The following is a 14,165-nucleotide window of genomic DNA, read 5'->3' as shown; positions in this document are numbered from 1 at the left end:
GTCCTTCTTCATTACTAAGTAGTATTCCATGATATGGATGTACCACAGCTAGTTTAACCTTTCACCTATTGATAGACTTTTTGGTTATTTTCAATATTTGGAAATATTTTCTTTTCCCTTTCTTCCTGTGGGTAACTTGAACATTTTTCTGGCATTTCATTTTGATTTCTCTCTCTATATATTTTTGAGTGTATCTCTTTGTACAGCTTTGCGATCTCTTAAAAAACATTATGGAGAACATATACATATATATATATATTTCAGAAGGGAAATAGAACATTGATAAAGAACAAAAGAAGAGATCTAATTGTAAATGTCATCAATTTATTCAACATACAAATCATATGTAATTCCCATCCCCTCTTTCTCCCACCATCTTCTCTCCTGATAAGTCTTTGTTCTTCATTTCTGGAAAAGTTCATCTGATGGAGTCCATAAGTTTCCATTTTCAGGCATTTCTATGTTCAGATTCTAAACAGTAGAAGAAAAGGTCGAAATGTTAGGGAAATTTTGTGATCTAATAAAGGAAAACTTTCATATTTTATTTACAAATATTTGAACTTAATACATTTAAATTATTTTCATAATGGTGAGGTTGTTCTTTTTTTCATGTTTTAAAGTAAAGAGTGGAAGGTCTCACAGCAAGTGTTGTATTGTCAAAGATGAACCCTGCCAAATAGCCTGAAGGAAGTTCTTTTTTTTTTTTTTTGGCAGTCTTATTTGCTTTATTTATCACTCTGTCATCACAATTATATTAATTAAGAAATGAGCTATGTTTTAAATCAGCAAATCAACCTATTCTATGATTCTTTTTCAAGATAAGTAACTAGATATGATTTGAAAAAAAAATAGGTATCATTTGACACACAGCTTTTCATAATACCTCAACCATCCCTGTAAAATGAGACAACATAAGTCACAAGTGGGGCACAATGAATGCTAGACATTTGAAGAAGATGCTTTATGTTTTAAATATGAATAAGTTACACAGAATATGAAAGAGGAAATGCAATCTGGACTGGAATGATTACTGCTTTTCAAATTAAGACTAATTAGGGCAAGAACTAGCTCCAGCTCTAAGAAAAATTATCACTATTATCACGTGGAAAGAAATGAAGGCAGCTTGGGTTTTAATGCAAATAACACTACCAGCTTTCTTTGATAGGTTAATGGAAGCTCTTTTAGATCTCATCACTTGTGCTGTGTCATAAGGATAATTTATAGTGTAAAGTTTCCTGGCCTTAACTAGTACAAACTAAGGTCATGGGTGATAATATATCCTTAGTGATTACAGACATGTAAACCAAATGTTCGATGATTTAGCTTTTATATATGGCAAATCCTTGGATTCATCTTCAAACAGGTCACCCCAGACAACAGTAATTATATTTTACTTGTATTTTTTTTTCTACTGAGAAATTCTATAATATATTTGAGATAGTTCAATTCATAAATGATATACTGGGGTGGGGGGTCCTTTCTTTTCATTTCTTTTTCTTCTTTTTAAGGCCACACCCATGGCATATGGAAGTTCCCAGGCTAGGGGTCGAATTGGAGTTACAGCTGCTGGCCTGTACCACAGCCATAGCACAGCCAGATCCAGGCTGTATCTGTGACCTACGCTGAAGCTTACAGCAGTGCTAGATCCTTAGCCCATGGAGCAGGACCAGGGATTGAACCTGCATCCTCATGGATACTAGTTTGGTTCGTTACCACTGAGCCACAATGGGTACTCTCCACCAGGGAGTTTATATATGGTAAAAGTATGCTCAAGAAGCAGCTTTATGCAGACCACAAATGTTTATCTTCTTTATGTTGGCATTGCATTTTACTGTTTATACTTTACCAGCACTGCAGGGAACACTGTACTCTTCAATGGCGAATTCCTCTGAAACACAGAAATGAGGAGACAGAGCAAAGACATTCAGTAATAGAAACAGGAGTAGTTCATTGTACATGAGCTTTGTAAGCTTCAAAAGAAAGTATAAATCAAGGTTATAGAGCCAATAAATGGACTTATTTCTTATTTCATTTGGGATGGGTTGGGGGAATGAGAGAAAATTGGACTTGGATACAAAGCGAAGGGGCAGATTTCACAGATGGATAACAGTCTTTCTCTAGGACACTGTATAGTCCTCTTCCCACTGTGATGCTTTTCTTATTGGAGTTATACCTTCTTCTTTGAACCCTTTCTTTTCTAAAAAAGAGTCAAGTTTGAACATTACCAGCATGCTAAGATGCTGGTAGGTCTCTAGTTTAAAGTTATGAACAAATGGAAAAATTTCCTGATAGATTACAAAAGTTTTCAAATTTTGTGAGATTATCCAAGACAAGTAAAAAGTAGATCAAATTTTGGGTCATATCGCACAGTAATACTAAGAAGTGTTTTTTTGTTTTTTGTTTTTTTAAGTTATTGTTACTATTACTAACCTTCTGGAATAATTCTGTCCAGAACAAGCAGCTTCATATGGGAAATTTAGAAAGAATTGATTCCCCTCATTGCATTATAATCAATTTATAAGAATGACTCTAAGAAGTGTTTGGGGGCACATGAGAGATTAGTATACAGGAATATGATTATCCTGTGACCATAAGCTCATTCTTTCTTCCAGTGAAAGATTGTAGAGTTTTCTTTCCATTAAGATGACCCTATCCTAGATTAGTCATCTTTTTCCTTTCAAGGCTTAGCAGGTCTGAATCCCACTCACCTGTCTCATAATAGTCATAGGCCTTTACTGTAGCTGGTTTTAAATTCTCTACTTGAATGTCCTGTTCCACTGAGAAGGAAAAACTCAAGACTTCACTGGTTAGCTGGAGAGACAGAAAAACTAAATTGGAATCAAAGATGAACTTAGTTACCAGTTACTCTTTTCAAGATATTATCAAGCCCTGTACTCATGCAACCCTCTGTACTAAAACCTAGAAATAACAGGATGCTTTGAGGCTTGCACAATTACTCCATGACAGGTAAAGGAAGGGCAAAAAAGATGATTCTGTAGACAGTCGAGTGTGGAAAATTGAGCCTTGTTGACTGGCTACATACATCATTTTCCTCTGTAACTACCTTCTTTTCCCCACCCCTTATGTTGTATGTGAAAGACACAATTTGGAACCTGGATTGGTTCATTAGAAGCGCTATGGCTCTCCCAGATCTAAAAGAGTGACAGAGAATCTTACCTCTTCAAAGTAAATCAGGACGTGGTTGACATTCACTTCAGTCCTTTGAATCTGAGGCCTTTCTTGGAGCTGTTGAACAAGAGGGTAAGCCAAAGGTATGGGAGAAGGGAATTTCAGGCTGAGGTAACTTTCTCAAGTTTTATGTTCTAAGTGGCTTCTCAGAAACATCCAAAAGGCTAATTTTGATTTCTTCAAGAAATAATAGTGATAATGATAAAAATAAAACATAATACTTAAATATATATAATATAGTAATATATAAGCCATCTTTTTTCTCACTATTTATATTATATATTACATGTATGATATATATGTATAGAGAGTATATTACATATGATGTATGTATTACTTATATAGAGAGAGAGGGGAGGATGCAAGAGAGGGAATTATTTTCCAACTATATAAGAAAAGGAAGAAATATATGTATACAATATATTATATAATCTTCCTTTTTCTTTCTCCACATACCTAGAAGTCTCAGGCCTGCTGAAACATTATTAACCATGTTTGTGACTTATACCTGAGACCACACAAATAGGATTCCCACAGAATCACATACTAAAGAAACAAGTCTGAGGGAGTAAACCTCTTGAAGAACTAAATCAACAAAATAAAATTGCCGAGCATACATGTCAGCATTTATCATCAACCCTAACCCTAACCCTAACCCCTAACCCTAACCATGACTTTGCCATCTGCAAGGGATTTAGGGCTTACCTTTTTCACAGAGGATTTTACAGGAATGAAGCCTGATACCATCTTCACGTCAACAATGACCATGTTGGAGCTGGGTCGTTCTCCAGTGTAGCTATAAAGTCAAAGCACAGGGACAAGGCCATTAAACAAAATTCTTTGGAATTCATCCAAGACAGAAATGTGTCCTCTTTTATTGCTAGGGTTCCTTATTCCAAACTACCACTCAGCTTCTTCATCTACTCTCTTTGCTCCTGCTACAGTGGTTTGGAAAACTCATCCTAAGAAGCTCAAATTCTTCAGGTCTGTTCACATCAAATTTTCAAAGTTAAGCCTTTTCAATAAGAGCAAAGAAATTTTTCTTTTTAATAACTACTGCAAGAATTTCTTATTTATTATGTGTGACCTTGGACAATGGCGATCCCCTGCATAAGAAAATCCATTCGTCATATTTTACAAAAGGTCTGGTAGTGATTTAGGATTTACCTAATGTTGATGTGAATCTGGACTTTCCTGTGAGCATCCACTGCATCACAATTCTTAGAGTCAGTATCAACTTTCAGAGTAAAGGGAGCTTTTCTTCCTTTCTTGGGCAGAACGTTGTATCTTAGGGATGTCTAGAACAAATTGAAAAGAATCCTTTATCTTTGCACTCAAACAGTCTCTCCCTTCTAGGTTATTTATATCTCCTCTTAGTATTTCTTTCTTTCTTTCTTTCTTTCTTTCTTTCTTTCTTTCTTTCTTTCTGTCTGTCTGTCTTTCTTTCTTTCTTTCTTTCCTTCTCTTCACATCTAATTCTTGAAACTTGTTTTCCCATCTGTACCATCCCCTAAACCCTGGCAGTCTCACCTGGAGGTACACACATCCTGACCCTGATACCACTGTGCTGTATTCCCCTGGGATCTCTGGCAATGTGACCTCCTGCAGCAACAGGCGATTGGTTTCATCGACTTGGAATTCTTTGGAGAAGCTCTCTGAAGACTTGACGGTGACTGTAGCTGCTTTCTCCCATTTGGTGAAAGTGAGTGCTCCATATTTGGAGAGGGCTTGAAGAGCGACCACTGTATCCTGAAAACAGACGGGTGCAGAAATCACGCAAGAGGAAGGTATCCAGTTCACACTGCCTGTAAAACCACATCAACACAATTTATTCTCAGAGTTGTTTAGCCATAAACATAGTTCAAGTCAATTCAGACCTGGTTATTAATCATGAACCATTCTATACTTTGGGGGGAAATGAAGCTTCCTCGTTCAAGTCGTGTACAATGTACACATGGAAATAATACTCAATTATATGACATAAAGCAGAGGATATTTCAATAGTTTATAAATTTATATAACAGTATTTGTTGGAAAAATTCAGGGAAGGGAGAAGAAATTGGAGCTAGAGTAGTAAGACGAGACTGTAAACAAGGTGAGAAATAAGATGATCTCTGACAAACCAGAAGGTTTTCATTTCTTTTTTTTTTTCTTCTCTTTTTTTTTTTTTCTCTGTCTTTTTAGGGCCGTGCCCTTGGAATATGGAAGTTCCTAGCCTAGGGGTCAAGTTGGAGCCATAGCTGCCGGCCTACACCATGGCCATAGCAGTGCCAGATCTGAGCTGCATCTTCGACCTACAGCAGAGCTCATGGCAACCCTGGATCCTTAACTCACTGAGCAAGTCCTGGGACTGAATCCACATCCTCATGGATACTAGTTGGGTTTGTTACTGCTGAGCCACGACAGGAACTCCAAGAAGGGTTTATGTAGACAGAAGAGCGTCACCATGTAGTACAAGGATGAGAGGTGTCGTAAGCGAAGACATGGAAAAGAGGGAGCCAATTCCAGAAGAAGTGAAGGGAGAAGCCTAATGAGATAGGAGTAGTTGTGTTCACTGGGGAGAGGAAATATTTGGGGGCAAAATGTTGGATAATTTCAGTCTTTGGATGAAAAAAACTTACTTTCTCAGAGAAGGAGTCTTATGAACACATGGCTTTAGGAAGATTGATCTACTTTACCTTACAGATGCAAATACCATATGATATCACTTATAACTGGAATCTAATATCCAGCACAAATGAACATCTCCTCAGAAAAGAAAATCATGGACTTGGAGAAGAGACTTGTGGCTGCCTGATGGGAGGGGGAGGGAGTGGGAGGGATCAGGAGCTTGGGCTTATCAGACACAACTTAGAATAGATTTACAAGGAGATCCTGCTGAATAGCATTGAGAACTATGTCTAGATACTCATGTTGCAACAGAAGAAAGGGTGGGGGAAAAACTGTAATTGCAATGTATACATGTAAGGATAACCTGACCCCCTTGCTGTACAGTGGGAAAAAAAAAAAATCCTAAACACTTACCTAAATTAAAAAAAAAAAAAAGGATCCTCTAAGGAGAGAAGATATGAGACAGAGGAGAGAGAAATAATCCGTATATAAAATAATGAGGCTGGACATTTTCTGGTGATGGAAGAATGGATAAGAAGTATAAATAAGAAACACTACTCGATTATTCAACTCCTAGAATAACTGAATGGTTGTGTCTACAGAGTTATTAATTTTTCTTCCTAGGGTCTCTTCCCAGACCTGAGTGGAAGAGAAGCCCCCGTTGGGGTTTTGTTGCTTGGTGATCCATTTCACCATACGTGAAGCCATGGACAGGTCTTCTGAAGATGGGGCAGGCTGGGCAGTAACACGGGCAAGGAGCAAGTAAGAGGTCATCTCCACATCAACAGAAGGAGCCCGGGGTTGGTAACCGAATTCACTTTCTTGAGACTTCTCAGGACGTTGCCAGTGTATTGAGTCCTCTTTGAAATAAATTTAAAAAAAAGATGATTATTTTTTATTGTCTTTTTATGGACACATCCTTGGCATATGGAAGTTCCCACCTAGGAGTCGAATCAGAGCTGTAATTGCTGTCCTATACCACAGCCACGGCAATGTGGGATCTGAGCCTGTCTGTGACCTACACCACAGCTCACCGCAACGCCCAATCCTTTAACTCATAGATACTAGTCGGGTTTGTTACTGCTGAGCCACAGTGGGACCTCCAATATCATCTTTTTTTTTTTTTAAGTCAATACTTTTCATTACTTTCATGTATATCTCAACAAAAATATTTATGTTAATGGTATACAGAATGATTTTTCCTATTATTGCTATATCAATATAAAACCCTATAGCACTTTATTACATTAAAGAATACATTATCACAGTTGATTTCCACAATCACCACATAAGAGGAAATTAGGAAAGGCATTATTTTCCCTGCTTTTACAAAGTGGCTGAAGTGGCCTATATCCCAAGGCAGAGAAATGAATGAATAAAATCAGTTTTGCTCACCATGCTGCACCCCTTTGAAAGAGAGAGAGGCGATATCATCTTAAGCTTAGAGAATAGTTTCAAAATCTAATTCATGAATGATCCCTAAAATTAAAGCTCACCTGGTGAATGGACATATATGAAGGAACAGTACTAAGTAATCACCAATCAAGCAAATCTTTGACAAGAAAGTAAATTGAGTTTCCAGCAAATCACACTGTGTTTCTGTGTCTCTTACACACTTGTGAGCTATTAGAAGCTGGGCTGAACAGCACCTATCATGTGTGAATTGATAAAATGATCCCATGTAACCTAGAGAATTTAAGTGTGAAGCCAACAATAATTCAGCATCTTATAATTACAAAATGGATATAAGCATGATAGAGGTGAATTCAATAGGTCCTCTCTCAAAGTCTTGATCACTGGTGATTTTAGGAAGGCAATGTGTCAGTAGCAGCTCTTACCTGTTTTTATAGCCTCTTTGTCCAGTGATTCAAGCAGCTCCTTTCGCTTGGCCTGGTTTCCTGCTAGGGTGAAGGCATAGGCCAGTAATGCCTTGGTATAGACCAGATTTCCTTGGGCCTCTGAGATGGATTCCCAGGCCTTTTCCAGGCAGAGCAGAGCGTTATGGACAACTGGGTGCTAAGAATAAGATGAGGAACGACCTTAAGATAGCAGAACCGATCTGATGAACGGTCCCCAGGCTAACCCTGGTTTAAATGCCCAATGTGTCTGTGGAGCCCCACACTTCTGAACAGAGAACAACTTCCTGTGCAGCTTCCCCAAGGATCTATAGTCCTTTATGCGCCTGTGAAATATACTAAGGTTAAATGACATGAAATCACAATGCATTTTCCTCGGAGATTCATAGTTCCATGAGTCCATTCCTTACATTCGTGGGGGAGGTGCAGGGCGTGTGTTATACGTACAGTGACAGGCAGTGGCATCTCCAGCAGCGCAATGGTGATGTAGGCAGAGAGTGTCACCTCATCGTCTACCCCGCCCTGTAAGGATCAGAGGCAGAGATGCTCAAACACTCCAGTATTCAGCAGCCAGAGTCAGCTAACTGTAGTTTTTCCCTTGGGCATTTTCACCTGAAAGCATCTTTTCTTGTGCAATAGCACTGATTTTCTTTCTTCCTCCTTCACCCTAAAATTCTTAAATCTGTCCCAAATCCCTTCCCCTCACTTTTAGTAATGTATTGGAGTTTGGGTGGCACACAGTTTTCTTTCAATAAAACATGACACATGTATGGCTAGATTTTAGAAGCTTTAGGGTCTCCTATCCTGCTCAAAGTCATGTCCCCTGGCCTTGAGCCATGAGTGGGGACGTCATTGCTCCTACATATAGCTGTCTTCAGGGACCCGAAGGAAAGGAAAAGCATTACCTTAATAGCATTGTTGAACAATGATCCAGAGCGCTGGAAACAACCGTTTTCCTTTTGCTTCTGGGAGAGCCAGTTACGGGAATCTTGGATGTGCGAGTCCTCCACAAAGATGTATGCCCGGGCTTGAGAGAAGGACTTGAGCACAAAGGCAGTCAGCCTGTCCAGCAGAGAGGAGGCAGAGACGTGAGGACCATCCCACATTCAAAGATCACTACATGCAATGGCTCCCAGGTAACCTCACAGGTCCATGGAGGAGATTTTTGGGGAAATGATACTAGAACACTGAATGGACTCTTTGTCCAGCAAACGTCTGAATCCATTTTAAAAATCTCTCAATTTTTTTTGGTTTCTCCAGAGCTGATACTCTCCTCTCCCCACTCTTTTTTTTTTTTTCTCCTAAAATGTTTAGTGGAGCCTCTAAGCCTTCCCACCACCCCAACTGCCATTTGTTGAATGACTTTATTACCTCACAGCCTTTCTGTCCTTTCCCTTCTCACCTCCCTTAACGTCCCGTATAGAAGTTTTTTTCTCTATCATTTCACTTGAAGAAGCTTTCTGCCTTCTATTTCTGTTTGGTGGGAATCCTTATTTTACTGCCATCTACTGTACCTTCAGAACAGGTGAGCTTGGCTATTGTGAATCGTGCTGCTATGAATACAGGGTGCATGTATCTTTTGGAATTACAGTTTTCTTTGGATATATGTCCAGAAGTGGGACTGCTGGATCATATGGTAGTTCTGTTTTTAGTTTTCTGAGGAAACTCCATATTGCATACTGTTCTCCATAGCAGTTGTACCAATTTATGTTCCCACCAAGAGTGCAGGAGGGTTCCCTTTTCTCCACACACTCTCCAGCATTTGTAATTTGTAGATTTATTAATGATGGCCATTCTGACCGTTGTGAGGTGTTACTTCATTGTAGTTTTGATTTGCATTTCTCTAATAATTAATGATGTTGAGCATCTTTTCTTGAGCCTACTGGCCACCTGGAGTCTTCTTTGGAGAAATGTTTATTTAAGTCATTTCCCCATTTTTTGACTGGGTTGTTTGCTTTTTTTGTTGTTGAGTTATATGAGTTGTTTGTGACATGGAAACAACCTAAATGTCCATTGGCAGATGAATGGATTAAGAAGACGTGGTACATGTATACAATGGAATACTACTCAGCCTTAAAAAGAACAAAATCATGCCATTTGCAGCAACATGGATGCAACTAGAGATTCTCATACTAAGTAAGTCAGAAGGAGAAAGACAAATGCCATGTGATATCACTTATGTATGGAATCTGAAATATGGTGCAAACGAACCTATCTATGAAACAGAAACAGACTCGCAGACAGAGAGAGCAAGGGGAAGGGGGTAGGGAATGGGATGGACTGGGAGTTTGAAGTTAGTAGATTCAAACTATTCCACTTAGAATGGATAAGGAATGAGATCCTACTGTACAGCACTAGGAACTATATCCAGTCTCTTGGGATAGAATGTAATGAGAGATAATGTAAGAAAGGGTCAATATATACATATATATATATATGACTAGGTCACTTTGCTGTACAGAAGAAATTGGCATGCTGTAGGTCAATTATACTTTAATAAAAATAAATAAATAAATAAATACATGTTAGAAAAAAGAACAGGTGAGTTTTCATAGATGAAATAGTGAGATTCCCCAGTAGTGAGGGCACACACATGGGTTTTTAAAGGACAACACATTTCTATGCAAGGTATCAGAGAACAACTATTATTAGAAATCTGAAATATCACAGATCTACAGAAAGCATATGGACATCATTATCTTACCAAGTGTTTCCCTGGCTTCCACCACCACGTTCCCCAAAGGTGCTGTATGAACCATCACTGTGCTTATAATTCAACTGTCTTTGATAACCTGAAAAGGAAATTTTCATAGATTTATGAAGTAGCAGAGATACTGGAGAATTAATCAGGCTTGTTCTCAAAACTTGAAGAGGAATCACAAGGAAACTACTATTTTACCAAGATATCGCCAAGGTTTGATGATGCCATTGAATTTTCTGGTTGTATAGTGTATAGTTGTATAGTGTTGGATATCACAATAATTAGTACATCTTAATCAAGGGGATGCTGATTTGAGATATGTAGGGAATCAATGAATGTTTTTCCTTTTTGGGGTAATCTCTCACCACTGACGAGGTAGCTGATGGCTTTGGACTTGATCTTCTCTGTCAGCTGTTGTGTCTCTTTCAGATAGTTCAGAACATAGATGTTAGGGACAAAACGGACCATATTCTGCTCTCCACAACCATAGGGCATCTGGACGAGATTCTGAAGATTTTGCATTGCAGAGCTTAGTATGTCACCTGGAAAATGAAAGATATTAAAAAAAATCAGAGGAACTCGGAGCCGATTTATGTTGGGATAGGAAGACAGATTGAGAGAGGTCAAATCATGTATAAAAGGGAGGGCAAGAAAACATAAGAGGTGAAGAAAAAATAGGAAATAGAAAGGAAAGGAAAATGTAGGAACAGTAAAGTAGATGGTTCAAGGATGGCAAAACAAACAAACAAACAAAAAAAAAAACAACAGAAAAAAAATTGAATGGCAGGATACATCTTTCTGCTGAGCCACAATATGGTTTTTAAAAAAACAAACTGCTTTCAAATGTAATAGGAACCATCATGACCTAGTCAATTTCTTGAAGATGAGGGCACAAAGAGATGACCCTTCTTACTTTCTAGAGTATATCAAAGTTTAAGAGGTAGCACAACATCTACTCAGTCCCATTTCTGGTTAATATACAGGGCAGTCCTTAGCTTAGTGCTCTTTCTTTCAATCCAGTGCTCAGACTCAGGGACTTAATCAAGGATGGTGAAGCCCCATGCACTAGAATTATGGAGATGGACAGCTGCTTCTTTTGGGCTAGGAGACTCACCTAAAACTGTGTATGTCGCCCTGGCAGATCCTTCAACCACTTCTGAAGGAAGTTTTAGTGAAAAATATTTAGGTTCTCCAGTTTCTGATGAAAGAAGACAAATATATATATACATATATATATATGAGAGGGAAAAATGAGAGAAATCTTCTACTTTTTGTCTATATGATCAAGATCCAACATTTTATTTCTCTTGGTCATTATGTAATTTTTTGGATGCAATCCAAATATCTTCTAAACCTACCATTCATCTCACAGTGAAGTACATATTAATCATATATATATTTGTGCTAAATTTCTGCAGATTTCCTTATAAGCATATATCTTATATTTATACTTATTTCCTTCTCTTCATTGTTTATGTTGATTTCTACTATAGCTAGTGGTTTAAAAAATCACATTTACTCCATCAATATGTGTTAAGTGTCTGCTTTGTGCAAGATTCTGTTTTAAGTGCAATGATACAGCAGTTTTCAAAAGAAATTTCCTGACATCCTGGAGTTTGTATTTCAATTGGAATAATAAAATACAAATAAATATTTAGTGTGATAGATACAGATAAGTTCTATAGAAAAAAAATAAAGCAGCGTTAGGTGTTTACAGTGAGGCAAAGCAAATCAGGAAGTGCAGGGTGTGGAGGAGAAGGTTCCTTGAAAAGCTCATTGGTTAACAAAGCAGAGGTGACTGAAGACTAAATAAAACAGGAAGTAAAATTTATAGATATCTAGGGGAAGAGACTTCCAGGAAGAAGGAACAAAATGTGAAAAGACTCCAGATATGAGAGCATGCTGGGTGTATTCCAAGAGCAGAGTAAGAGGCCAGTGTGATTGCGATTAGATTAGATGAAGAAGGTGAATGGAGGAGAGGGTAACAGGATATGAAGTCACGGGGGAAGCAAGGCTTTGGAGGTGACATTAGAGGCATAGTCTTTAACTTGGAGGTTTATGGGAGATTCTTGGAAGTTTGAACAGAGGAGGGACATGGCCTGAAATTTACTTTAAATGATCTCTCTCCCTGTAGGGAAGCAAGGGGGCGATGACAAGGAGACCAGTGAGGAGGTGACTGAGACGGTCCAAGGAAGAAAGGTCTAGGGTAGGAGTGGACAAGATGAGAAGTGGAAAGATTCTGGGTATATGTAAAGGTGGAGCCGGCTAGATTTAGGAATGGCTTGGGTGCGGAGTATACAAGACAGAACCTAATAACATAATAAAAGATGGCTCCAACGTGTTTACCTCTAGCAAGTAAAAGAATGAAATTTGCATCATCTGAGGTGGAGAAAACTGGAGGAGAAGTAAGTTCATGGGGACTGGCAGAGGTTCAATTGAACCTGCCTGCTCTGAGATACCTCATAGACCTCCTGTAAGTGGAGATGATAAATGCGGACCAGAGGTGTAAATTTTGTGGTCTGCAGTACAAAATTGTTCCTACAATTCTGTGATTAGATGCGATTCTCAGGGGATACTTATTTGGCGAAGAGAAGGGTTCTGTACACAGCACTGACCTCAAGATGACTTTAGTTGGTGCCGAGCTGAATTAGTTTAATGGTAACGGTTTATGACTGCATGAATATTTAAATGGTAATTTTAAGGGTGATAGTAAAATACTGATTTTCTATATATGTTAATGACCTGAAGGTCTTCTTAAACTATCATGTTTAAATAATAATGAGAATACACTTAAACTATAATTGAATAACCTGTAGTACTAGTAGCACATGGATATTTCAATATTTTGGAAACTGTACAGGAAGAAGCTTGGGAACACAGGTGTATTGGAAAGAATTCTGTCCTACTGGCATCTGCTTTAGTCCACGTTATTAGCCAAGAGCTTTAAGTTAAGTCTCTCAACTTTCTACGCCTTCATTAGGGGAAAGATTGTTTTTTATCAAATGTCCTGTGATTTGCACATGGGATGGTATACCTATTTCTTTTCTCCCCCCACCAAAGAAACATGCCCCAAAGGGCATTTCACCACTATATACTCTGGCAAATGGCTTAATATGAGAGTTTTATCTATGTTTGATGCTTACCTGATGCACAGACAAGTGTGTTGAAAGTTTCCTCCTTTTCTATTCCTTCAGGCTTTGCGTTGAAAGAAAAAAAATCAAAAAGTAAAGTGATACTGAATGTATAGGAGAAAAATCAATCATTTTAAAGTAGAAGAAAAGGAGTTCCCGTCGTGGCACAAGCGTAAATGAATCCGACTAGGAACCATGAGGTTGTGGGTTCCATCCTTGGCCTCGCTCTGTGGGTTAAGGATCCAGTGGTGCCATGAGCTGTGGTGTAGGTCACAGATGCGGCTCAGGTCTGGTGCTGCTGTGGCTGTGGTGTAGGCTGGCGCTACAGCTCCGATGCAACCCTTAGTCTGGGAACCTCCATGTGCCGCGGGTGCAGCGATAAAAAAGATTACATAAATCAATCAATCAATCAAGTCAAAGGGAAGATGTTAGTGAAGCCTTGAGTTGCAGACATATTCATATTTGGGGGTATGAAATGTCACTGTCACATACCTATTGGATAACACTGCTTCTGTAAGAAGGCCTCTGAGACTCGGAAAGTAGATCTACGTACCTCCACTATTAAGGGCTTGACCACGGTGTCCTTCTGTCCAAGTTCTGGGACTTGGGGTATCTCATTGCCACACAATTCCTGAGACTTCAGGGCTTCTGCAGTAGCTGTGAAATTTACCTTTCCTG

At 38.7% G+C, this 14,165-nt stretch overlaps 1 protein-coding gene across 3 annotated transcripts in view; it reads right to left on the bottom strand.

Moving 5' to 3' along the window:
* Window positions 1-304: 304 nt before the first annotated feature.
* PZP2 (pregnancy zone protein2) overlaps window positions 305-14,165 on the bottom strand; it is a 47,214-nt gene continuing 33,353 nt past the window's right edge. For 2 of the 3 annotated variants that reach the window (XM_085025137.1, XM_085025136.1), the window contains exons 21-36: window positions 14,041-14,162; window positions 13,500-13,551; window positions 11,471-11,554; window positions 10,722-10,898; window positions 10,360-10,447; window positions 8,561-8,717; window positions 8,103-8,177; window positions 7,638-7,815; window positions 6,439-6,659; window positions 4,720-4,938; window positions 4,357-4,487; window positions 3,895-3,985; window positions 3,178-3,246; window positions 2,709-2,811; window positions 1,847-1,888; window positions 305-471 (exon numbers count right to left, since the gene is read on the bottom strand). In XM_085025137.1, coding sequence (XP_084881263.1) covers window positions 449-471; window positions 1,847-1,888; window positions 2,709-2,811; window positions 3,178-3,246; window positions 3,895-3,985; window positions 4,357-4,487; window positions 4,720-4,938; window positions 6,439-6,659; window positions 7,638-7,815; window positions 8,103-8,177; window positions 8,561-8,717; window positions 10,360-10,447; window positions 10,722-10,898; window positions 11,471-11,554; window positions 13,500-13,551; window positions 14,041-14,162 — 1,832 coding nt within the window. In that variant the 3' untranslated portion in view covers window positions 305-448. The remainder of the gene's footprint in view (window positions 472-1,846; window positions 1,889-2,708; window positions 2,812-3,177; window positions 3,247-3,894; window positions 3,986-4,356; window positions 4,488-4,719; window positions 4,939-6,438; window positions 6,660-7,637; window positions 7,816-8,102; window positions 8,178-8,560; window positions 8,718-10,359; window positions 10,448-10,721; window positions 10,899-11,470; window positions 11,555-13,499; window positions 13,552-14,040; window positions 14,163-14,165) is intronic. The other variant, XM_085025138.1, reaches the window with a different exon arrangement.

This window comes from Sus scrofa, chromosome 5 (assembly GCF_054392235.1).
Source record: "Sus scrofa isolate SSC_HxYL_T2T_F1_AM1 chromosome 5, Sscrofa_HxYL_maternal_Yorkshire_Landrace_v2.0, whole genome shotgun sequence".
Taxonomy (NCBI): Eukaryota; Metazoa; Chordata; class Mammalia; order Artiodactyla; family Suidae; genus Sus; species Sus scrofa.
The sequence above is the reverse complement of the archived record's forward strand: the minus strand, read 5'-3'. Positions and strand labels throughout refer to the sequence as shown.